A 27,126-nucleotide genomic window follows, 5' to 3' on the forward strand; every position below is an offset into this window, starting at 1 on the left:
CCTCTAGCGGCCGGAGGTGCACAGCGCTACGCTCTGCCTTTTTTTTTTTTAATAATACTTAACTTTTTTCTTTTAATTTAAAAATCATCTAAATCCCTTATTTTCTACTTCTAAAAAACTCAATATAATTTTCCTGTGTTATAGTATAATTGTTTTTATTTATATTTTTTTATGTATACATTACAGTCGCAATTCATACATATCACCACCAGAGGGGGTTCACATTACATTCACAATAAGGTGCATTTTATTTAGTTTTTTTTTTGCATATTATGGAAACAAAAAGATTTAATAAAATTATAGTGAATGTAATTATTTCGTTAAAACGGAATTGTTGTCATTTTAAGATGCAGGAACAACTAAAAACTTGTAATTTATCACTATGTATTAAAAACACTGCATTACAGCGGAGCTGCACTACCACGTTTTGTCCATTAGAGGGCAGCAGAGATTAATAAACAATCAAACATGTTTTTATCAGATTAAATCCTAATAAATAAATAAATAAATAAATAAATAAATAAATAAATAAATTTGTATAAAATTAAAATAAAAAAATAAATTAAAATGTTGCTTCTTCTGTGTTTCGAGATTATTAATATAGCTTTTAAGGAAAATTTATAAATGAATCATATAGAGTTAATCTACCACGTGCGCCCTCACCCCAGCTGGACAGTGTTCTCCACGCGCGTGCACGAGGAGAAACACTCCTAATTAGAGTGTCTGTGAGGATGTTTCACGTGAACATGATGAATTTATTGTGAACACACACACACTCTTGTCATCGTGTCAATGTACAGTATAAAGTGTTTCCTGTCAAGACTTTCAAAATAAAACACAGATCAGAAAGTGTATTTTTTAAAAAATATCATAAAATCCTGCAGATCAGTCTTTATTTTGTTATGAAACAACATCTCCATCACAAATATATCGATTTATCATTGATAATTTCAAGAAAAAAAATTCTAAATTTCAACAAAAACAGACAGAAAATTGCATTTAATTGAGGTTATTGTTGAATATTTCACATTTTATTTATAAAAAAGTATACTTGTGGTATATATTGTGTTGTTTTTTGTGTTTTTTCAGTGGAATCTTTTGTGAGAGGTCCTTTTTTTATTGATTTAGTCATCCTTTAAATAACAAAATTGAATATATTACAGGTTTTTTTAATGTCATTTTGTGTGTTTAAATATAAAATTAATGAACGTTAGCAAAACATTTAACTATCTATTTGGAAATTGCTGGTTTGACTTCAACAAAAACTAAAAAATAATTATTTTTGAGGCATTTTGGGGAATTAATGATACATGCAGTGATTCTGAATCGAACTAGTCCACAAAAATGCATGAAACCTTCATAAATGTTTCACTAAATAGTAAAATATCTCCCCAATTTCAATCAAAGTAAGATCTGAATATCTGAATTTTGGTGAGTTTATTCAATTTTTTCACACTTTTTGAGGATAAAAAGTGGATTTATGGCTGAAAAATGAGACATTTGGAAGGAAATAAGTGTCAAAATAAAGGTTTTGGTGAAGAAATGGAAGAAAATATTCAATCACTGTTAAAACACATGAAATTTGGTGAGTTTTTTTTCAATGAAATGAAACTTTTGGGGGATAAAAATTGGATTTATGGCTGAATAAATGTGAAAATGAGTGTCAAAATAAAGGTTTTGGTGTAGAAATGTAAGAAAATGTTCAAAAATTGTTGATCAAACACAAGTCAACATATGAAATTTTATAAAATTAAGTAAAAAAATCTATGAATTTTGGTCATTTTTTTAAGTGAAAAGACACTTCTGGAGGTAAAAAGTGGATTTATGGCTGAAAAAATGAGACATTTGAAAGAAAATAAGTGTCAAAATAAAGGTTTTGGTGCAGAAATGGAAGAAAATGTTCAATAATTGTTAATTAAACACAAGAGAAACAACATACACTGTAAAAAAATGTGTCCAAAATACAAGATATGAACAAAAAATGAAAGAAAATAACAAAAACAGGTCTTGATAGAAGAATTTTAAATCAAGAAATAAGTCCCTCTGTCTTAGATTGACCTTAAATAGAGTGAGGTGAGACTTTTTTGACTGAAAACAAGATGAATGAACTTGGTAATATTTTGTGTTTTTTGCAGTTTTAGCAGTGTAACTTATGTAAATATGTGAATTTTGTTGAGTTTATTTAATGAATTGACACTTCTGGAGGATAAAAAGTGGATTTATGGCTGAAAAAATGAGACATTTGGGAGAAAACAAGTGTCAAAATAAAGGTTTTGGTGAAGAAATGTAAGAAATGTTCAAAAATTGTTGATTAAACACAAGATAAACAACATACACTGTAAAAAAAAAAAGTTCACCCAAATAGAATATATCAACATTAAATGAAAGAAACTGACCAAAAAAGATCTTAAAGAACGATTTTAAATGAAGAAATAAGTGAAATGTATCTTAAATCAAGTGAGATGAGACTTTTTGACTGAAAACAAGATGAATGAACTCAGTAAGATTTGGAGTTTTTTTACAGTGTCCAGGTTTAATTTGGAGATTTTTTTCTTAATATCCGGTGTGATTTTTTTTTTTTTTTTTTTTTTGTTACACGCGACCTGGGAGAGGCGCGCGCTTCCTCCTCCTCCTCCTCCTTCTTCTCACCAGGTGTGACATTATTTCCCTGCTCGCTCCTTCCTGCCGGGGATGCCGGATCCCTCTTCCTCCTCCTCCTCCTCCTCCTCCTCCTCCTCCTCCTCCTCCTCCTCCTCCTCCTCCTCCTCCTCCTCCTCTTCTTCCTCCTTTTCCTCCTCCTCGGCTCCTGGCACGCGCGGACAGAACCAGATCCAGGACCAGGACCGGGACCAGGGTCTGAAGATGGACCAGGAGATGAAGATTACAGACAGCATAGAAGACCGAGGTAAAGAAAAAAAATCAACAACAACGCGCAACTTTTGGATCATTCCTCCAAAAAAAAAAAAACCGCACCGCTGTGCGTAAAAATACGCACAACTGCTTCTGTTTTTCACCATTTCTTGCGTATTTCTGCTTATTTTATGGTTTATTTGAACCCTTTTCAACATTATTTCCGTGTTCCTACCATTTTAATGCTTTAATTTAAACTTTTTAAAACATTTTCTTGCCATTTTCGCTCCTTTTACGCGTCTTTTTGCGCATTTTTTCCACCCAAATCCACTTAAAGGAAACAGAACCTCCAACTTTCCGCCACTAAATCCATTAGATAAGTACATTTTAACCCTTTAACTGGTCGTTTTTTTTTTCACAACCGTTTTCCAGCAGGAAGCGGGTCTATATGTCTCAGGAAGAGCGCATTGTGTTTCTGTACATCCTGCGCTGATCCGCCGCACAGAATGTTTTTATAAACCTCCGCGCTCCGGAGTCCGGTTTCTCTGTTTACATGAAGATAAACAATCAGGTTAAACTACATTTTCTCACCGGATTAACTCCACTCTGCAACGCTAAAACGGCCTTTGACGCATTTCTGTGGATGAAATATCTATTTTTATTTATTTATTTTTTTTGCGCAATTTTGTCTCAATTTATTGTCTTTTTTTTGTGGTTTTCTTGGTTCCCCTGAAGCGGTTTCTGTCTCTTCTCTCGTTTTTTGGAGCAATTTTGTGGCTGTGTGGAGATGAAGTGTTGTTAAGATCTTTGTCTTGCTCATGCGTGTCTGTATTTGACTTTTCGGTCTTTTTACTGTCATATTTTCTGATTTATTACAAACACTTTGGGGTCTAAAATGTTAATTATGAGGTTATTATTGACTTATTGGAGGAGTTTGTGTCAGATTTGTGTCTTTGTGGCCTCATTGTTTGTCTTTTTAGGCTGTTTTGTTTCTATTTTTTACCTTTTTGTGACGTTATTGCAGTAATTTTGGACATTTCTGTGATTATTATTGACTTTACAGAGCAGAAATAGTCATTTGATGGTGTTTTTCAGTGTGCTTATAGTTGAATTTTATGTCTTTTTGCAGAAATGTATACCTTTTTAGACAATTATGTATCCATTTTTGTACTTTTTTGGTCTTATTGCAGTGATTCGGGATATTTCTGCGGTCATTATTGACTTTACAGAGTCAAAATTGTCTTTTTATGGTGTTTTTTTTTGTGTTCTTCTAGTTTAATTTTTGTCTTTTGGCAAAAGTTCCTACCTTTTTAGGTTGTTGTGCATCTATTTCTTGATTGTTTTGATCTTTTGCAGTAATTCTGGACATTTCTGTGGTTTTTATTGACCAGCTATTTGTCTTTTTATGGTGTTTTTTCTGTCCTTGCAGTTTATTTTTGTGTCTTTTGCAGAAGTTATGCCTTTTCAGGTTGTTGTGTGTCTATTCTTTTTAACTTTTTTCAACCAATTGCAGTCATTCTGGATATTTCTGTGGTTATTACTGACTTATTGGAACATTTTCTGTCTTTTTATGAGGATTTTGTGCCTTTTTAGTTAATTTTTTTGTATTTTCAGGTTATTGTGTATCTATTCTTTTGACTTTATAGAGCAGTAATGGTCTTTTTATGATATTTTTGTGTCTTTGTTGCTTCATTTTTTCTCTTTTTGCAGAAATTTCTAACTTTTAAACCTGTTTTTTACCTATTTTTTTCACTTTTTTTGATCTAACTGCAGTGATTCTGGATATTTCTGTGGTTATTATTGACTTTTTGGAACCATTTTTGTGTTTTTATGGTGTTTTTTTTTGTTGTTGTTCTTCTCAGCTTCATTTTTTTGTCTTTTTGCAGAAGTTTATCCCTTTTCAGTGCCCTTTTTTTGGCCTTATCCCAAAAATTCTGGATAGTTCTGTGGTTAATGACTTTATAGAGTCAGAATTGGTCTTTTTATGTTTTTTTTGTGTCCTTTCAGTGTGTTTTTTAAAATCTTTACGCAGAAGTTTATCGCTTTTTAGGTTGTTGTGCATCTATTTTTTATTTTTTATTTTGGGGTCTCATTATTTGCTTGTTGGAACAACTTGTGTCTTTTTTACGGAGTTTTATTTCCCTGTGGGTTCAACTTTTGGTCTTATTATAATAATTAGGAGTATTCATGTGATTCCTATTGATTTATTGAAGCAGTTTGTGTCTTTTTGGACTCTTTTCTTGTCTTCCTCTGAACATTTTCTCCCTCAAATGGTCAAAATGATCCATCTTTTTAGCAGTTTTGTGTGTCTGTAGTTTGATTTTTTGTCTTATTACAGTCATTTTATATTTATTTATAATATTGTGTGTATCTTTGGGGTCATATTCTCCTTTATTTACACATTTTTGTCCTTTTCTCATCATTTTTTTATCACTTTCTGGTCACTGTTGACTGGTTTGTGTTGATTGTTTGTGTGTGTGTGTGTGTGTGTGTGGTGTGTGTGTGTGTGTGGTGTGTGGTGTGTGGGTGTGTGTGTGTTGCAGGCCTCCTGGAGAGCAGCATGCGGCTGAAGCCTCACGAGGCTCAGAGCTACAGGAAGAGGGCGCTGTGGGTGTCCTGGGCATCCATCGCCGTGACGATCGCTCTGGCTGCTGCCGCCTTCAGTGAGACACACACACACACACACCTGAACCACACACACACAAACCTGAACCACACACACACGCACACACACACCTGAAACACACACACGCACACACCACCTGAAACACACATGCACACACACACACACACACACACACACACACACACACACACACACACACACACACACACACACACACACACACACACACAAACACACACTACTGAAACTCTCTCTCACACACTCCTGAAACACACACACACACACTACTGAAACTCTCACACACACTACTGAAACTCTCTCTCACACACTACTGAAACTCTCTCTCACACACTACTGAAACTCTCTCTCACACACTACTGAAACTCTCTCTCACACACTCCTGAAACACACACACACACACACTACTGAAACTCTCTCTCACACACTACTGAAACTCTCTCTCACACACTACTGAAACTCTCTCTCACACACTACTGAAACTCTCTCACACACACTACTGAAACTCTCTCACACACTACTGAAACTCTCTCTCACACACTACTGAAACTCTCTCACACACGACTGAACTCTCACACACACTACTGAAACACACACACACACTACTGAAACTCTCTCACACACGCTACTGAAACTCTCATACACACTACTGAAACTCTCTCACACACACTACTGAAACTCTCTCACACACGCTACTGAAACTCTCTCACACACGCTACTGAATCACACACACACACTACTGAAACTCTCTCACACACGCTACTGAAACTCTCACACACACTACTGAAACTCTCTCACACACGCTACTGAAACTCTCTCACACACGCTACTGAATCACACACACACACACTACTGAAACTCTCTCACACACACTACTGAAACTCTCTCACACACACTACTGAAACTCTCTCACACACGCTACTGAATCACACACACACACTACTGAAACTCTCTCACACACACTACTGAATCACACACACACACACTACTGAAACTCTCTCACACACTACTGAAACTTTCTCACACACACTACAGAAACTGTCTCACACACTACTGACACTCTCTCACACACGCTACTGAAACTCACACACACACTACTGAAACTCTCTCACACACACTACTGAAACTCTCACACACACTACTGAAACTCTCACACACGCTACTGAAACTCTCTCACACACTACTGAAACTCTCTCACACACGCTACTGAAACTCTCTCACACACACTACAGAAACTGTCTCACACACTACTGAAACTCTCTCACACACGCTACTGAAACTCTCACACACGCTACTGAAACTCTCTCACACACACTACAGAAACTGTTTCACACACTACTGAAACTCTCTCACACACGCTACTGAAACTCTCACACACGCTACTGAAACTCTCACACACACTACAGAAACTGTCTCACACACTACTGAAACTGTCTCACACACACTACTGAAACTCTCACACACACTACTAAAACTCTCTCACACACTACTGAAACTCTCTCACACACACAACTGAAACTCTCTCACACACTACTGAAACTCTCTCACATACACTACTGAAACACACACACACAATACTGAAACTCTCTCACACACTGCTGAAACTCTCTCACACACACTACTGAAACTCTCTCACACACACTACTGAAACACACACACACACTACTGAAACTCTCTCACACACTACTGAAACTCTCTCACACACACTACTAAAACTCTTTCACACACTACTGAAACTCTCTCACACACTACTGAAACTCTCTCACACACACAACTGAAACTCTCTCACATACACTACTGAAACACACACACACAATACTGAAACTCTCTCACACACTGCTGAAACTCTCTCACACACACTACTGAAACTCTCTCACACACACTACTGAAACACACACACACACTACTGAAACTCTCTCACACACACTACTGAAACTCTCTCACACACTACTGAAACTCTCTCACACACACTACTGAAACTCTCTCACACACGCTACTGAAACTCTTTCACACACACTACTGAAACTCTCTCACACACACTACTGAAACTCTCTCACACACACTACTGAAACTCTCTCACACACACTACTGAAACTCTCTCACACACACTACTGAAACTCTTTCACACACTACTGAAACTCTCTCACACACTACTGAAACTCTCTCACACACACTACTGAAACTCTCTCACATACACTACTGAAACACACACACACAATACTGAAACTCTCTCACACACTGCTGAAACTCTCTCACACACACTACTGAAACTCTCTCACACACACTACTGAAACACACACACACACTACTGAAACTCTCTCACACACACTACTGAAACTCTCTCACACACTACTGAAACTCTCTCACACACACTACTGAAACTCTCTCACACACGCTACTGAAACTCTCTCACACACACTACTGAAACTCTCTCACACACACTACTGAAACTCTCTCACACACACTACTGAAACTCTCTCACACACACTACTGAAACTCTCTCACACACACTACTGAAACTCTCTCACACACTACTGAAACTCTCACACACACACTACTGAAACTCTCTCACACACACTACTGAAACTCTCTCACACACACTACTGAAACTCTCTCACACACACTACTGAAACTGTCTCACACACTACTGAAACTGTCTCACACACACTACTGAAACTCTCTCACACACACTACTGAAACTCTCTCACACACTCCTGAAAGACACACACACACTACTGAAACTCTCTCACACACTACTGAAACTCTCACACACACTACCGAAACTCTCTCACACACTACTGAAACTCTCTCACACACTCCTGAAAGACACACACACACTACTGAAACTCTCTCACACACTCCTTAAACACACACACACACTACTGAAACTCTCTCACACACTACTGAAACTCTCACACACACTACTGAAACTCTCTCACACACTACTGAAACTCTCTCACACACACTACTGAAACTCTCTCACACACTACTGAAACTCTCTCACACACACTACTGAAACACACACACACTACTGAAACTCTGTCTCTCTCACACTACTGATACTCTCTCACATACACTACTAAAGTTGATATTTTCAACATGTTTTTGTGTTTTGGTTGTTTTATGAATCAATTTATTTCTTTTTAGGATTTTTGTGTGATTTTTTTTTCTATTCTATATACTCTTTAGCGCCCCATTGTGGTTATTTTGCATTTTTCAAACCACTTTTCCCTCCATCTTGATCAATTTAATATCCCTTTTTTGGTATTTTTTAAACCCATTCCAGCTTATTTCCTTGCTGTTTTTGAACACTTAAACAGTTTTTTGATCACAGTTCTTCTTATTTTGCACATTTTCCACCCAGTTTTTCTCCATTTTGGTGGATTTCCTTCTGTTTCTTTCTAACCCATTTACAGTTTTTGCCCGTTGGTTGAACACGTTTTGCAAAACTTGGCTCATTGTGTCAAAACTCTACACACAAGCAAATGAGACACAACACTGGGAAATATACCATTCACATCTATGTCAGATTGAAACTCTGCTATCAAAAACCGAACAATCCGACGTCAAAATGTCACTCTGAGGACAAAATGACACCCACTTGCATCTTATGAAAGCACTTTCAGATCGCCAGCAACACACTAGTCTACTTTATATACAGTTTTCAACCCATTGCTTGAACACTATAGACACATTCTTAAACCAAAGTAACATAACTTGAAGATGTTGTGACTATACCTTAAACAAAGTGCAACCACACCCTAAACAAAAGCGCTGCTTTGCACTTTAGTTGCAATTCTGTGACACACTTGCTCCTTTTTGCAACACACTTGCTCCTTCACACTAGACACTATTTCATACGTAAGACACCGAGTTCAAAAATGAAATCTCAAGGTACCATTGGGAAATACGTCTATTCAAAACACAACACACATTGCCTCATTGTAAATACTTAGGCGTGTGCCTGAAAACACTTGCTTGCAAAACTGTACACCAATCAGCCAGATACAAAAAGGCCTCCGTTAAGCCATTTGGAGAACTTTGCAAGCATGGAGGCAGGGAGAGCTGGAGGCAGAGGAAGAGGAAGACAGAGAGAGAGAGAGCGAGAGAGAGAGAGAGAGGAGGACGTGGTCGAAGAGGCCAAGCAAGGGCCATTACTTCCAATGACATAAGAGCAACTTTGGTGGACCAGGTCATAAACCATGGTCTGACTGTGAGGGAGCTGAGCAGAGGATCCAGCCTGATCTGAGCCGTTTCACAGTTTCATCCATCTTACCATTATGCTTATTCACTGTTTTTACTTTTACCGACCAATGTACATCTTGAAGCCCTCTGAGGCAACTGTTGTTGTGATACTGGGCTATACAAAAATAAATTGATTGATTGATTGATTGACTGATCATCAGGACATTCCGACTGGACAACAGGTTTGTCTTCAACTCTCTGCTCTACTCAGACTGTATCTAGAGTATTTACAGTACTGTACCATGTCACGTTACTGTATCACAGGTACTGTACTGCAGGGTGGCTAACGCTCTCTTTCAAACTAAAGTGGTTGCTTTGTGAAACATACCGTGATTGATAACGTGTTGAGATGTTTCAGTACTGTGTATGGTAAATACACTTCAGTACAGTATATACAGTGCTGTAAAAAAGAAGCACACAATAACTATTTGTGGTTGCATTTTTCTACAGAATGGCTAGAAGACCTCCTGGGGGGGGGGGACGCCAGTGCCTGTTCACCCAACAGCAGGGACTGTCCATAATGAACCCAGTCAATGCAATTCGTCTCCACCAGTTACAGCAACAAATACTTGCAGATTGGCACGTATTCAACAACACAGATCGAGTAAGCGTTTCCGCTGTCGGACGCATCTTGGTAAAGCACAACATGACCATGAAGCGACTGTACAGGATCCCATTTGAGAGGAACAGTGTCAGGGTCAAAGAACTTCCACATGAATATGTACAGCTGACTGTTACAGTCCTTTACATTTACAGTACAGAATGGGTGCAATTGTGAAAATTGTGCCAAATTTTTGCTTTTTGTGTTTAGTAATCGAAAAAAAAAAAAAAAAAAAACTGTAAGCCCACACACAATTGTGCTTTTCTGTGTTGACAGTATATTTTTTGTTTTATTTTGCTTTAAACTGAATTTGCTGTACTGTAAAATGCACTACTGCAATGTAACGATTTTGGATTGAGTATTTTGTTTTTTGGTTGCTGTGAAAACGTGCCTTCTGTGGAACTGAATAAAAGAGTGAAAACGAAAGACGCAGTGTTTTATATAAAGTAGACTAGTGTGTTGCTGCCGATCTGAAAGTGCTTTCATAAGATGCAAGTGGGGATCACTTTGTCCTCAGAGTGACATTTTGACGTCGGATTGATAGCAGAGTTTCAATCTGACATAGATGTGAATGGTTTATTTCCCAGAGTTGTGTCTCATTTGCTTGTGTGTAGAGTTTTGACACAATGAGCCAAGTTTTGCAAAACGTGTTCAAGCAACGGGCAAAAACTGTAACAAGATGCGTCCGATAGCGAAAATGCTTACTCGATCTATGTTGTTGATTACGTGCCAATCTGCAAGTATTTGTTGTTGTAACTGGTGGAGACGAAGTGCATTGACTGGGTTCACTATGGACAGTCCCTGCTGTTGGGTGAACAGGCGCTGGCGTCCCCCCCCAGGAGGTCTTCTAGCCATTCTGTAGAAAAATGCAACCACAAATAGTTATTGTTTGCTTCGTTTTTACAGCACTGTATATACTGTACTGAACTGTATTTACCATACACAGAACTGAAACATCTCAACACGTTATCACGGTATGTTTCACAAAGCAACCACTTTAGTTTGAAAAAGAGCGTTAGCCACCCTGCAGTACAGTACCTGTGATACGGTAACGTGACATGGTACAGTACTGTAAATACTCTAGATACAGTCTGAGTAGAGCAGAGAGTTGAAGACACACCTGTTGTCCAGTCGGAATGTCCTGATGATGGATGAAGCTGTGAAACGGCTCAGATCAGGCTGGATCCTCTGCCCAGCTTCCCTCACAGTCAGACCATGGTTTATGACCTGGTCCACCAAAGTTGCTCTTATGTCATTGGAAGTAATGGCCCTTGCTTGGCCTCTTCGACCACATCCTCTCTCTCTCTCTCTCTCTCTCTGTCTTCCTCTTCCTCTGCCTCCAGCTCTCCCTGCCTCCATGCTTGCAAAGTTATCCAAATGGCTTAACGGAGGCCTTTTTGTATTTGGCTGATTGGTGTTCAGTTTTGCAAGCAAGTGTTTTCAGGCACACGCCTAAGTATTTACAATGAGGCAATGTGTGTTGAGTTTTGTATAGACGTGTTTTCCCAATGGTACCTTGAGATTTCATTTTTGAACTCAGTGTCTTACGTATGAAATCGTGTGTAGTGTGCAGGAGCAAGTGCGTTGCAGAAAGGAGCAAGTGTGTCACAGAATTGCAACTAAAGTGCAAAGCAGCGCTTTTGTTTAGGGTGTGGTTCCACTTTGTTTAAGGTATAGTCACAACAACTTCAAGTTATGTTACTTTGGTTCAAGCATGTGTCTACAGTGTTCAAGCAATGGGGTTAAACTGTAATGGATCAATTTATTTCTTTTTAGGATTTTTGTGTGATTTTCTTTTCTATTTTATATCCTCTTTTAGTGCCACATTGTGGTTATTTTGCATTTTTCCCGCCACTTTTCCCTCCATCTCGATCGATGTAACACCATTTTTTGGTAGCTTTAAACCCATCCCAGCATCCACCCATCCTTCCTCTTTTTGCTCATTTCAACTATTTTAATATTCTTATTTTGCCTGCTTTCACTCAATTTCTTCCCATTTGCCGAAATGAACACGGCCGAATTGTCAGAAAAATGGAAAAGGAAAAGGCTGATATATGGCACAAAAATGAAATAAAGAGTGCCAATATGATAAAAATGAAAATGAAACTCAAAACGCGTGTTTTGTCAGTGCTTAACTTTGATCTATATGGGATTTGAACCCATTTAAAATTTAAATTGGATTTATATGGGATTTGAACCCTTTTAAAGGTGCTGTAGGCAGGATTTTGCTAGTCAATGCTAATTTTTCTGTGTTTTCTTTGGATTAAATGTTAGAGTATCCATTGATAATCCTTTAGGAGTGTAGAATAATTGCACTACCGCGAGGGCGCAGCGTTTCCATCTGTCTCTGTTCTGAGCTGAAAAGGAATCTCGACAGCTCCAGGTATCTTTGACCAATCAGAAGAGCCCATGAGGCTCTAACTGTGATTGGTCGAGGGGCGTTCGTCACACGTCCTTGTGGTAGGGGCTTAACTTGCGTGAGGGCGTATTGTCAGAGAAAACAGGACAGGATTGGCTGTGCTGGGTTGCAAATCGCCATCTTAGATGGGTCAAAGAGGAGAGATGCCGAATCCTGCCTACAGCACCTTTAAGTTTGATCTATGTGGGACTTCAACCTACTTAAAGGGATACGTCAACATTTTGGCAAATTGGCCCATTTAGCGCAATTCCTGAGTCGTTTCGAACAGCATACTTACTTTTTTGTGAGGGCGAGCTGTTGTTTATTCAGAGGTGAGTCGGGAAGGTTTCAGGATGGACACAATGGAAGTGGATGGTATTTTTGTTCCCCCTTGTCAAACTCACCAAAACAAAATCCAACAACCCCAAAACACTTTGGTGGACACGTTATAATCTGCACATTCACTACGCTGTGGAACACCAACAAATACTATTGTAGCGTTACGACACTGAAGCAAATACTGGGAACTACTTTTTCTTTTGAGATCACTACGCCCAGACGCCATGTTTAGTAAGTAGTTCCGTCTTAGCAATCTTCGCATAAACAACTCAATCTGGTAATTTTGCATTAATATTTCACAGGGTAGTGAATGTGCGGATTATAACGTGTCCACCAAAGTGTTTTGGGGTTGTTGCATTTTGTATTTAATGAGTTTGACGAGGGGGAACAAAAATACCATCCACTTCCATTGTGTCCGTCCCGAAAACCTTCCCCGACTCACCTCTGAATAAACAGTAGCTCGCCCTCACAAAAACAGTAAGTATGCTGTTCGAAATGACTAAGGAATTGCGCTAAATGGGCCAATTTGCCAAAATGTTGAAGTATCCCTTTAAATTTGATCTATATGGGATTTTTTATTTTTATAAATTGTTTATTTTTTATCCTTTTTTTTCTTTAATCTATTTCAAAGCAGTGCCCGTGCAAGTGTTCCTGTTAAAATGACCTCTACAGTTAAATGCTGACGTATCGGCATTCAATAAAAGACCCTACTTTTGAAAAATGTTTACTTGTGTTTCTTTACACAGAAAAAAAATCAATTAAAATTGTTTATCGGACTTCAAGCAAAAAAAAAAAAAAAAAAAATGGAGATTTATTTTTTTGGCTATATCGCCCAGCCCTAATCTAAACTGTATTTTTCGGCAGTTTCTGACTTTCAAGCCCTGAAATTTCATCTTGCTCTTGGTTGAAACCCGGTGGCGGCGGCAGAGGAGGTCAGGAGGTCAGAGGTCACGTGCCGATCGGGACGGATTCCTCCCTGAAAGAGGAGCATTCAGGACTGATTTCGGCGTCCAGTCTGCAGAGTCTGGCTGTTTTTCGCTCTTTTTCTCGTGCGTGAGGAAACATCGTGAGTGAAAACCTAACACTGCACGTCACGAGGGACTCACAACACACACCACACACACACACACACACACCACACACACACACACGCGCGCGAGGACATTCTGTGGACAGTTTTCAGAACTTTTTCAAACTTAAATCACAGTTTTTTTCACATTTTTGGGAGGAAAAAAACAATAAAGCTGATATTAAAGGAGTTTAAAAAGACTGTTCTAGAATATTTTAACATTCGCCAATTTAACATTTTCCACACAATTAGAGCAGAAACTTCCACGTTTCGGAGATTTTAATCCAATTTAAATTAATTTTTAGAAAAAAAAAGCCCAACAAAAGGGATATTGAAACAAACGTAATAGAAATAATGCGGAACTTTCTGACTTCTCTGTGTGTTTTTGAAAATTAGGAGTAATTTTCATGTGTTTTTTGGCCATTTTTAGAGCTTTTTTTACTCATTTAGCCTCATGTTATAGGTGATTTTTAGTGAAGTTTATGTTGTTTTCAGCCCATCTCTATCTTCCTTTCTCTTTTGTGGACATTGTTGTTCATGTTTTGTTGTACTTTCTCACATATGTGACTTTATGTTCATCGGTTTTACATATTTTCTGCATTTATTTTGTACAATTGTGGCCATTTTTGTCTTTTGATGGTTGTGTTATTGCAGCTTTTCGGTCATTATAAAATGCATTTCACAGCTTTTTGCACATTTCATTGATTGTTGCATCAATATTTTGCTGTTTTGGATCCCAATCTTGAATTTTAATGTCAGATTTTAGCGGTTTGGTGACACATTAAGTCTTTTTTTGAGTCGTTTTTGTCTGTTTTGAGGGGATTTTTAGTGACTTTTATGTTGTTTTGCAGCCAGCCTGTCTGCCTTTATCCCCTTTAAATCTTTTATTTGCATTTTTGTGAATATTTTCTCGAATTTTCTCACATATGTGACTTTATTTTCATCAGTTGTACATATTTTCTGCATTTATTTTACACAATTGTGGCCATTTTTGTTTTTTAATGGTTGCGTTTTTGTAGCTTTTTGATCATTATGGGATGCACTTCAGAGCTTTTTGCACATTTCATTGATTTTTGCATCAATTTTTTTTTGCTTTTTTTGATCCCAATCTTTAATTTAATGTCAGATTTTAATAGTTTGGTGACATATTAAGTCTTTTTCTCCATTTTTGAGGTGAATGTTCTGTTGTTTTGCAGTTTGGCAGTTTGCAGTCTGTCCTTCTTTTATCCCCTTTAAATCTTTTATTTACATTTTTGTTTTTATTTTCTCGCATTTTCTCACATATGTAACTTTATTTACATTGGTTTTGCATACTTTTTTTGCATTTAACACACCTTATATTGCACATTTGTCTTTTTATGGTGGTTTGTCGTCACACAGCTTTTTGCACATTTCATGGATTTTTCCATCAATATTTTGCTGTTTTTCATCAGATTTTACTACTTTTGGTGGCAGATTTAGTCTTTCTTGAGTTGTTTTTTCTACTCTTCTGTTGTTTTGCATGTATTTACATCCAGTTTAAGTCTTATTTTGACCCTTTTATGTATATTTTTACTCATTTTGTTACATTTACTGTCATTTTTTATCACATTTTATCATCACATGTCCTCATTTTTCTTCTTCCATGTTGCATTTTAACAGTTTTATTGCAGAAAATGTTATTTTTGCTTATTTATTCTGCAGTATTTTGCTTGTGTCACTCATATTTCCCTCTATTTTATGTGATATCTTGAATAAAATCTGGAATCCTCTGACTCTGCAGATGAAGAAAACATGTTTTACATTCAGAAATGGTTCTAAAAAGTGGGGGGTTTCACGCTGCCAGGCCCCTTTGAGCAACCCTGCTGCAAAAAGCAGAGGATTCCTGTATCTTTTTGGAGAAACGTCTGTGTGCAAAACTTTAGAAACCTCTCTAAATCTCCTGTCTGCTTCTCCTCCAGCCGTCTCCATCATGCGCCACAGCGCCTCGGCGTTCGGATTCGCCGTAAGTCCTACAGGATCTGGCCGAGCAGGAAACGGACGTGACGCCATTTTTAAAAACAACCGTCCCTCCTCTTGCAGTTTGACGCCACGCTGGACGTGCTGTCCTCCGTCATCGTCCTGTGGCGCTACAGCAACGCCGCCGCCGTCCACTCGGCGCACAGGGAGTATATGCAAGTACTGCTGGCAGATCGCCTTGACTGTGTGTGTGGGGGAGAGATTGTGTGTGTGTGGTCTTGCTTTGTAATGCAAGAGGAGTGTGTCAGTTGGCGGCCCGTTGGGACCGATCAGGCCTTATCTATTCACCTGGAGGAGAATGGACTCTGTATGTGTGTGTGTGTGTGTGTGTGTGTGTGTGTGTGTGTGTGTGTGCTCCTGCATCCAGGGGAATACAAAGCCACGTTAAGATTACACATTTTTTCCATGTTTTAATCCAAATAAAGTTTAATTCTACTCTAAAACAATCAAATAAACGCCTGAAAAGGTTGTTTGGAAGTAAGTTTAAATCTCTTTAATTATTATGTAAATTAGGCGCGACTTATCGCAGTCGTTTTGCGCATGCGCGTCCGAGGCGGTGACGTCACATTCCAAGATGGCGGCCCGCTTCCCGCGGTTCTTCTCGTACAGAGACGGGTTTAACGGGAGATTTTAAAAGAAATGGATACAAACAAACGAACGGATGGATGGGAACATGACAGTGCGGACGTTTTCAAAGCTGCAGCGGCAAATTTAATCGAGAAAGGAACAGGAGAAAATCGCCGCCAAGAAGGTTTGTTTAACTTCCGGTTTCGTCAGACGTTACTTCCGCCTCCAGTAAAACCAGAACGCTTCGCAGTCCCCCGGCGGTAAACAGGATTTAGTATTACGTTTTTCACATGTAAACATTAAGATTATGAATGTAATTGTGAATGACTTAGCTCGGAATAAAAAATAAAATTCCATATTGAAAACACCCAAGTAGCCACACTCAGCCAGGAGAAAAGAAAAGGTGCGTTCACGATGGCAAGCCAGAGGTAGACGGAGCTAGACGAAGTAGACGGCGCAGCCGTGGGGCGGAGTTATAAGTCTGCCTCCAAGTCGGACCCCCCCCCCCCCCCCCCCCCCCCCCCGCCTGTGCCTCCTTGCCCCCCCCTGGCTGTCAGAGGGGTAATTTTGTTTTTCTTATTAAAAACAAAAGAATTCATAATTCTTTGTGTGTCACATTGTGTTAATTCATATTCAGTTAACTGAAATAAATACAATTTTAAAAAAACAAAATAATTTTAAGTTACGTTTTGGCTTCTGTCATGTGAAGCGTGCCTGCTGCTGCAAGTGCAACCAGGCATCAAGGGGGGCAGACTGCCTCGCCCCCTCAGTCCAAAAAATTAATAAATAAAGTTTTCAGTCTATTTTGTGCTTAAAAAACAACAGCAAACTCCACTGGCTTGATCAAATCAATATGAAGTGTTGCGCTATTCAAAATTTCAAAAAAAAAAAAAAAAAAAAAAAGTGGAGACTCCAGCTCTACTAAAGGTGAGGGCTGGTTATTTTATCATTTGTTTTATTACTATTTGTGCTTTTTACCAATGTGATTAATGATCATATGTTGTTGGACATGGTAGAACAGGCCTCTGATCTGTGGATTCTGTCTTTGTGTTGCTCCGTTACTTTTCCGCCGCCGCTGCCCCCCCGCCCCCCCCCCCCCCCCCCCTTGTAGCCGCCGCCGCCGCTGCCCCCCCTCCCCCTCTACACTGGGCTGGAGCCGGGACTGGGTGTTTATTTATGCAAATAAAGCGCGTTGTCATCAAACTGATGACGAGTGGGCTGGGGTCCAATCCCCTGCCTGTATGAAACAGAGAGGTGGGCCAGGTAGCCGCGGTGAGTTGCTCTCGAGCAGCTCACGCGGCTACCTCTGTGACCGATCTCGTTTGGGTCTCGCGAGTTTTCGATGCCCTACGTAGGTCCTACGTATCAGTGACGCCGGGCCACATCTGGGCGGGGCGGCTCAAAAGTCTTAAAGGTCTGCCTCTGGCTTTCTCATGTCGAACGCACCTAAAGACTCACCGATAGACATGTATATGTAGGAGGGATCACTCATGGTGGAGTTTGGAACGGCGTCACTGGCGGCCATCTTGCTTCTGCTGATACTGATGGTAAAGTGAGGGATTTAAACCAAGAAATATAATAATAATAATAATAATAATAATAATAATAATAATAATAATAATAAGACGATTTTGTCTTTATTTATTTATTTATTTATTTATTTATTTTTTTTTTTCGGGCCGCACGGTGGCGCGGTGGTTAGCGCTCTTGCCTCACAGCAAGAAGGTCCTGGGTTCAAATACTGGCCGGGGCTCGGGGCCTTTCTGTGTGGAGTTTGTATGTTCTCCCTGTGTGTGCGTGGGTTCCCTCCGGGTACTCCGGCTTCCTCCCACGGTCCAAAAACATGCATGGTAGGTTAATTGATCACCCTAAATTGCCCCTGGGTATGAATGTGTGAGTGAATGGTTGTTTGTCTATATATGTCAGCCCTGCGACAGACTGGCGAACTGTCCAGGGTGTACCCCGCCTTCGCCCACAGCAGCTGGGATCGGCTCCAGCCACCCGCGACCCCGAAAGGGATAAAGCGGTGGAAAATGAACGATTTTTTCGATGAAATATTGACAAATTTAGTTTGTGTTCATTTGAAGTTCTCTCTGCTCTGGGCATCTAAAGTTAAATCTCATGTTGGCTAAAAAAACTTAATTATTCAGTTACTCAGAGGACTTCAGATGTAATAAATGTGACTTTTATGCTAAAGATATTGAAGAGAGTCGTGAGAAAAATGCATTATAAAGTAAAGATATAAATATTACTGATGTAATATAAATGATTTGAATGTACTTTTTCAACTTTTTTAACTAAACATGCAATATTTCACATTATTTATCTTAGCAATAGTCATATATTTTGAATATATACACATAAAAAAAATCTCAAATTTTCATTCTATACCTGAGTTTTTGTAGAATATATCTTGATAGAACATAAACACTTGTGAATAAAGCTCTTTGTTTCATATTATTCAGTGTCATAACTACATCTCTGAAGTTTAGTACAACTGTTCAAGTTGTAGTTGAATAAACTCATTGTTTGGAATGAGCCAGCTGCCAAGATGGCCACCAGGTGAGGACGTTTGGCTCCATTGATGAGACATCTAGCCTATATATACATATCTATGGTCTCACCCACTCGAAAGTTGACCTACGGTGGCCCAGAAGGGTCAGCACAACGAAAAAAAGCCACAACACCACCACAAAACGATGCAAATTTAGCACCTAAATACACAAAGCGCCTGATTTAGAAACCCGTCACTCATAAATACGGTGGATTTAAAGCAGAAAACACAGCAGAATCTGTGTGTTTGGTGAAAAAAAAAAACTTGTGTTCAGAGTGAAAATGAATCAAACTGTCCTCAGTTTAACTCTCAGCAGCTCTGAAACATGTGAATGATTCCATTCATTGCGCCAATTTGGACGCTAATTGGATAATTTGGACAAAGTTCAGGGAGATGCTCCGGCAGTACACACACACACACACACACACACACACACACACACACACACACACACACACACACACACTTGATTTTCAGCCTTTGGCCCGCCTGTGTTTGACAGAGGAGATCTGGTTGAATAGCGATGACTGGTTGCCACGGCGACAAGCTCCGGGTGTCAAAACAAGGCAACCTGGGGAGAAAGCCTGGAGCAAACACGAAAAAGAAAAAAGAAAGAAGAGAGAAGAAAGACAAGACGTGTTGAAATAGCTTTCTGTTTTCTTTTCTGAGAAGTGGTGTCGGATTTCTTTGTGTTACCATGGTTACCACATCCGTTTCTGATAACAATGCTAATCAAATGCAAACACTAGCATTAATAAAAGGCTCATTCCAACATCTTAAAAAAATCCAAAACCAAAAAACCAAAATGTGGAATTTTAGACTTGAAGTGATGATTTTTTTTTTTTTTATTTTAATTTACTATTCCTTCCTGTGCCGCCTCGCAGAGCGTGTGTGATCCTGGGCGTGGTCTTCATCCTGTCCTCCCTGTGCATTCTGGGAAAGGCCATCCATGACCTGGCCACCAAGCTGCTGCCTGAAGTGGTAAGAAAACAATGAAGAGTTTCAAACTAACCCGAAGTGAGAGAAACGTCCAGTCTTCTTCTTCTTCTTCTTCTTCTTCTTCTTCTTCTTCTTCTTCTTCTTCTTCTTCTTCTTCTTCTTCTTCTTCTTCTTCTTCTTCTTCTTCTTCTTCTTCTTCTTCTTCTTCTTCTTCTTCTTCTTCCTCTTCCTCCTTTCCTTCCACTTCTTCCTCTTCTTTTCCTCTCCCTCCTCTTCCTGTTCTTCCTCGTCCTTTTCTTCCTTCTTGTTTCTTCTTCCTCTTCCTCTTCATCATTTGCTTTCTCGTCTTCCTCTTCCTTCAAGTTTCCTATTCCTCCTCTTCTTCGTCTTCCTCTTCTTCCCAGTCTTCTTCCTTGATTAATGCTTCTTCCTCTTTGTCTTCCTCCTCTTCTTTTCCTCTTCCTACTCTTCTTCCTCTTCTTCCTCATCTTCATTGTCCTTCTTGTTTGTTCTTTCTCTTCCTCTTCTTTTCCTCTTCATTCTTTTCTTTCTCGTCTTCCTCTTCCTTCTTGTTTTTTCTTCTTCTTCTTCCTCCTCTTTCTCTTCTGTTTGTCTTCGTCCTCTTCTTCCTCTACCTGTTCTTCCTTGTCTTCTTCTTTCTTCTTGTTTCTGTTTCCTCTTCCTCTTCTTTTCCTCTTCATTATTTTCTTTTTTCCCATCTTCCTCTTCCTTCTTCTTCTTCCTCTTCTTTTCCTCTTCATTCTTTTCTTTCCCGTCTTCCTCTTCCTTCTTGTTTCTTCTTCTTCCTCTTGTTTTCCTCTTCCTCCTCTTTCTCTTGTTTTCCTCTTCCTTCTCTTCTTCATCTTCCTCTTCCTTCGTTTCTGCTTCCTCTTCCTCTTCTTTTCCTCTTCATTATTTTCTTTTTTCCCATCTTCCTCTTCCTTCTTCTTCTTCCTCTTCTTTTCCTCTTCATTCTTTTCTTTCCCGTCTTCCTCTTCCTTCTTGTTTCTTCTTCTTCCTCTTCTTTTCCTCTTCATTCTTTTCTTTCCCGTCTTCCTCTTCCTTCTTGTTTCTTCTTCTTCCTCTTGTTTTCCTCTTCCTCCTCTTTCTCTTGTTTTCCTCTTCCTTCTCTTCTTCCTCTTCCTCTTCCTTCGTTTCTGCTTCCTCTTCCTCTTGTTTTCCACTTCTTCCTTTTCTTCCTCGTCTTCTTCTTCCTTCTGGTTTCTTCTTCCTCTTCTTCTTCTTCTTCTTCCTTCATGTTTCTTCTTCTCCCTCCTCTTGCTGCTTCTGGGTGAAGAATGTCACAGATCTCGGGTTGCGAAGCCTCGGGAGCTTTCTCACCTCCGCAAATAGCTTCATCACCCGGCTGCCAGGCGGCCGGCGACGATAATGAATCATGGGAGAACCGTGCACAACTTCTCAGCTTTGTTCCTCAACTTTTTCGATTGCCAAGACCTGCTTTCTTCAGTTTAAATATTTTAATGTTCAAGATATTCTGGGATGCAATAATGTAAAGATTTGGTAATAACTGTGTAATAACCATGTAATAAACATGTAATAAGCATCTAATAATGCTTTATTACATTTTAAATAATAACAATTACTACAGTACTGGCAGTTTTTAACATGATTAGATATAGATTTATTTTTACCTTCTACAAATTTGAAAAGTGCAACATTTTCAGAAACTTCCAAAAGTTGGTCACTCTGGTCGGCAATGAGCTAAAACTTGCATCTCCACTTTTCTGTCCTAACTCCCAGTTTGGTTTATTTTGAAATATTCCCTTCAACCTCTGTTAGTTCCTCCTGCCCAGAGGTTGGAGGAATGAAAGAAACGTTGCAGAAAATGTAGATGTTTTGGTTTGTCAAGCGCCGATTTTCGCTATCCTGCACATTTTTGTCATGAGTCTCACCGCCGCCGTCCGTCGTTGAAAGGTCGGCGTGGGGGGGGAGATTTCCCCCCGTGATCACGCACGAGGGTCACAGGACGCCGTCCATTACGGCCAGAGCTTTCCCAGAATAGCCTCCCATGACCGGCGCTGAATAAAAGGGCATTTCATGGATCAACAAATCACGGATCGAAAAAAAAAAGAAAAAAAACGAGGTGGATGTGCACAAAGGGAGGACTGTGATGGTGGGACGGCCGCAGGGTGGAGCGGCAGAAAGTAAAAGCAAACAGGAGGAACATCAATCCTCTGCTGCTGTCCAGTTGTTGTTTTGTCCTCTTTTTCATAAGAAAATCGATAAATTTGGCGTCAACAAGGGCTTCTTCCTCTGATGAAACCATAGAAGAAGAGGTCGTCTCTTATAGGTGGACCACCTCTGAGGCTGTTTCTGCAGGTGTCTAGACCTGGTTTCTGCAGGTGTTCTCCACCTCCGAGTCTGGTTCTGCAGGTTTCTGTGTCTGTTTCTGCAGGTTTCTAAGCCTGGTTCTGCAGGTTCCTGTATCTGTGTTCTGCAGGTTTCTGAGCCTGGTTCTGCAGGTTTCTCCATCTCTGAGCCTGGGTCTGCAGTTTTCTGAGCCGAGTTCTGCACGTTTCTCCACCTCTGAACCTGTTCTGCAGGTTTCTAAGCCTGGTTCTGCATGTTTCTCCTCCTCATAGTCTGGTTCTGCAAGTTTCTCCACCTCTGATACCTGGTTCTGCAAGTTTTCTCCACCTCTGAGCCTGGTTCTGCAAGTTTCTCCACCTCTGAGTCTGGTTTCTGCAGGTTTCTGTGTCTGGTTCTGCAGGTTTCTCCACCTGTGAACCTGGTTCTGCAGGATTCAGAGTCTGGTTATGCAGGTTTCTCCATCTCTGAGCCTGGTTTCTGCAGTTTTCTGAGCCGAGTTCTGCAGGTTTCTCCACCTCTGAGTCTGGTTCTGCAGGTTTTTCCACCTCTGAACCTGGTTCTGCAGGTTTCTAAGCCTGGTTCTGCAGGTTTCTCCTCCTCTTAGTCTGGTTCTGCAAGTTTCTCCACCTCTGAGCCTGGTTCTGCAGGTTCTGAGCCTGGTTCTGCAGGTTTCTTCCTTTGAAAAAGGGGAGTTTTTTTCGCTTTCCACATTCTCTTCTCCTTGCTCATGCTATCTGCTGTGTTTTCTCTGTAAAAGCATCTAGAAATGACTCTGTTGTAATTTTTGCTGTATAAATAAAGCTGAATTGAACTGCGATCAGCCATTTATGGCTCCAAGGCTGTCATGCACTATTGATCCTCTCTAGTCCCTCCACCGTTAATCTACATCAAATTCTAGAGGTCCCAGTACCAAACCCTGAGGAACGCCAAAGACTGAAAAACTGTCTTCTTTCAGGACGACTTCCTGTTCAGCGTGTCGGTCGTCAGCGGCCTGCTGTGCGTCATCCTGGCCGCCATCAAGTTCATGCTGGGGAAAGTCCTGACGAGCCGAGCCCTGATCACCGACGGTAGGCTCCGACACACACTGCAAGAAATCCCAATCCGAGCAAGTTTTTAAAACTTGCTTTGAGTGAAAATGTCTAATTTTACTAGATTTAAGATACATTCACTTAAAAATTATATTTTATCAAAGATAGAATAGATTTTTTTCTTAAATTAAGATACTTTTACTTTGAAATCAGTAAAAAAAAATCTACAATTTTACTTGTTCTATTGGTGGATTATTTTTTCTTAATTTAGGATAGTTTTTCTTTGAAATAATTAAAAACAAAATCTACAGATTTCACTTGTTCTACTTTCAGATTTTTTTTCTTCCTAAATTAAGATACTTTTACTTTGAAATAACAAAAACAAATCAACACTGTCACTTGTTCTATTGCCAGATTGTTTTTCTTAAATTAAGATACTTTTACTTTGAAATCACTAAAAAAATTACAATTTTTAGTTGTTCTATTGGCAGATTGTTTTTTTCTTAAATTAAGATACTTTTAGTATGACATAAGTAAAAAAAAATCTACAATTTTAATTTGTTCTATTGGCAGACATTTTTTGTTCTTGAATTAAAGTACTTTTACTTTGAAATTAAAAAAATATATATAACATTTTAATTTGTTCTGTTGGCAGGTTTTTTTTTAACTTATTTCAAAGTAAAAGTATCTTAATTAAAAAAAAAAATCTGCCAATAGAAGAAGTGAAAACTGTCTTGTCTTTCTATTTTGATGACATATAATTTTGAAGTGAATTTATCTTAAATCCAGTAAAATAAGACATTTTGACTCAAAAAAAAGTTTTAAAAAACTTGCTAAGATTTTGTTGTTTTGCAATTCATGACGGACGCAATTTCCGTCATTCGCCGCAGGGTTCAACTCCATGGTCGGGGGGATCATGGGCTTCTCCATCCTCATCAGCGCCGAGGTCTTCAAGCACGAGCCCAGGGTGTGGTACCTGGACGGGACGATAGGGGTCCTCATCGGACTCATCATCCTCGCCTATGGCGTCAAGTAAGGCAGACGGCGGGTGTTCTCATTTCTGGTGTTTCAAGCCTGAAAAACTGTTCTTCTTCTTCCTCTTCCTGTTTCTTCTTCTTCCTCTTCCTGTTTCTTCTTCTTCCTCTTCTTGTTTCTTCTTCTTCCTCTTCCTGCTTCTTCTTCTTCCTCTTCTTGTTTCTTCTTCTTCCTCTTCCTGTTGCTTCTTCTTCCCCTTCTTGTTTCGTCTGCTTCCTCTTCCTGCTTCTTCTTTCCTCTTCCTGCTTCTTCTTCCTCGTCCTGCTTCTTCTTCCTCTTCCTGTTTCCTCTTCTTCTTCTTCCTCTTCCTGTTTCCTCTTCTTCTTCTTCCTCTTCCTGTTTCTTCTTCTTCCTCTTCCTGTTTCCTCTTCTTCCTCTTCCTGTTTCTTCTTCTTCCTCTTTTTCTTCATGTTTTCTCCCTCCTCTTCCTGTTTCTTCTTCTTCCTCTTCCTGTTTCCTCTTCTTCTTCTTCCTCTTCCTGCTTCTTCTTCTTCCTCTTCTTGTTTTCTTCGTCTTCCTCTTCCTATTGCTTCTTCTTCCTCTTCTTGTTTCGTCTGCTTCCTCTTCCTGCTTCTTCTTTCCTCTTCCTGCTTCTTCTTCCTCTTCCTGCTTCTTCTTTCCTCTTCCTGCTTCTTCTTCCTCGTCCTGCTTCTTCTTCCTCTTCTTGTTTCGTCTGCTTCCTCTTCCTGCTTCTTCTTTCCTCTTCCTGCTTCTTCTTCCTCTTCCTGCTTCTTCTTTCCTCTTCCTGCTTCTTCTTCCTCTTCCTGCTTCTTCTTCCTCTTCCTGTTTCCTCTTTTTTGTCTTCCTGTTTCTTCTTCTTCCTTTTTCTTCTTCATGTTTCTTCCTCCCTCTTCCTGTTTCCTCTTTTTTATCTTCATGTTTCTTCTTCCTCCTCTTTCCTGTTTCCTCTTCTTTCCTCTTCCTGTTTCCTCTTCCTGTTCCTTCTTCTTCCTGTTTCTTTCTTCTTCTCCTCTTCTTGTTTCTTCTTTTTCCTCTTCCTGTTGCTTCTTCTTCCTCTTCTTGTTTCGTCTGCTTCCTCTTCCTGTTTCTTCTTCTTCCTCTTTTTCTTCATGTTTTCTTCCTCCTCTTCCTGTTTCTTCTTCTTCCTCTTCTTGTTTCTTCTTCTTCCTCTTCCTGTTGCTTCTTCTTCTTCCTCTTCTTGTTCGTCTGCTTCCTCTTCCCGCTTCTTCTTTCCCCTTCCTGCTTCTTCTTCCTTGTCCTGCTTCTTCTTCCTCTTCTTGTTTCTTCGTCTTCCTCTTCCCTCTTCCTGTTTCCTCTTTTTTGTCTTCCTGTTTCTTCTTCTTCCTCTTCCTGTTTCTTCTGCTTATTCGTCCTCTTCCTGTTTCTCCCTCCTCTTCCTGTTTCTTCTTCCTTCTCTTCCTGTTTCCTCTTCTTCCTCTTCCTGTTACTTCTTCTTCCTGTTTCTTTCTTCTTCCTCTTCCTGTTTCTTCTGCTTATTCGTCCTCTTCCTGTTTCTTCTTCTTTGGTCTGCCGCAGGCTGCTGGTGGACATGGTCCCAAGAATCCGACAGAATAGGAACTACGAGAGATTCGAGTGAAGGGCACGCCGATGGACGAAGCTCCCATAGTCTTTTTTTTTGTTTTTTAAAAAGTGTTTTCCTGTACATACAATGGCTTCATCTGTCTTTTATTTTGAAACGGACACCGCGGTCTTTCTGAATCGAAGCAAGAGGATCTAACGGGGAGTCGACCCGTCGGTCGAGGTACAATACCTCAGCTATACCTCATTGTCTCGTCATTAAGCGGCAGTTTGTCCAACCGAGGCGTCCACGCCGCGGCCGGTTGGCGTAGTTTTGGACGCATCAGTGCCGAGGTCTATTTGGCAAGGCAGGGGTGGAGGAGGGCACAGCAAAGAATCCGAATCTTACCAAGTTTTTTTTAAACTTGCTTTGAGTAAAAATGTCTCATTTTACTCGATTTAAGATAAATTTACTTAAAAAAATATATTTTATCAACACAGAAATGCTTGATTTTAGAGGTTCTCTGAAATCAAGACAATTTCCACTTGTTCTGTTGACAGATTTTTTTCTCTTAAATTAACTTACTTTTACTTTGAAATAATTAAAAAATAATTTACAATTTTCACTTGTTCTTTTGGCAGATTTTTTTGTTAAATGAGATACTTTTGCTTTGAAATATGTTAAACCTACAATTCTCACGTGTTCTATTTCTAGATTTTTTTTCTTAAATTACAATGCTTTTACTTTGAAATAAGTAAAGACATCTGCCAGTAGATCAAGTGAAAACTTCAAAATTAAAATTTCAGCTAAACAAAAAGACTTGATTTTAGAGAAGCTCTCTGAAATCGAGATAATTTTCACTTGTTATATTGGTTAATTTTTTTTTAATTTATTTTAAAGTAAAAGTATATTAATTTAAGAAATTAATCTGCCAAGAGAAAAAGTGAAAATTGTCTTGATTTCAGAGAACTTCTCTTAAATCAAGTCTTTATTTTGCTGAAATATAATATTTAACTGTAAAAAAAAAAAAAAAAAAAAAAAAAAACTT

At 39.3% G+C, this 27,126-nt stretch overlaps 1 protein-coding gene across 1 annotated transcript; it reads left to right on the top strand.

Moving 5' to 3' along the window:
• The first annotated feature begins 2,755 nt into the window (after positions 1–2,755).
• On the top strand, positions 2,756–27,126 carry LOC115384008 (transmembrane protein 163-like). Its single transcript, XM_030086263.1, has 8 exons — positions 2,756–2,905; positions 5,394–5,513; positions 16,087–16,130; positions 16,208–16,299; positions 20,150–20,246; positions 23,491–23,602; positions 24,454–24,595; positions 26,096–27,126. Exons 1-8 carry the CDS (start codon positions 2,863–2,865, stop codon positions 26,154–26,156), a joined length of 711 nt encoding a protein of 236 aa, XP_029942123.1. The 5' UTR covers positions 2,756–2,862; the 3' UTR covers positions 26,157–27,126.

Source organism: Salarias fasciatus (assembly GCF_902148845.1).
Source record: "Salarias fasciatus chromosome 23 unlocalized genomic scaffold, fSalaFa1.1 super_scaffold_20, whole genome shotgun sequence".
Classification (NCBI taxonomy): Eukaryota; Metazoa; Chordata; class Actinopteri; order Blenniiformes; family Blenniidae; genus Salarias; species Salarias fasciatus.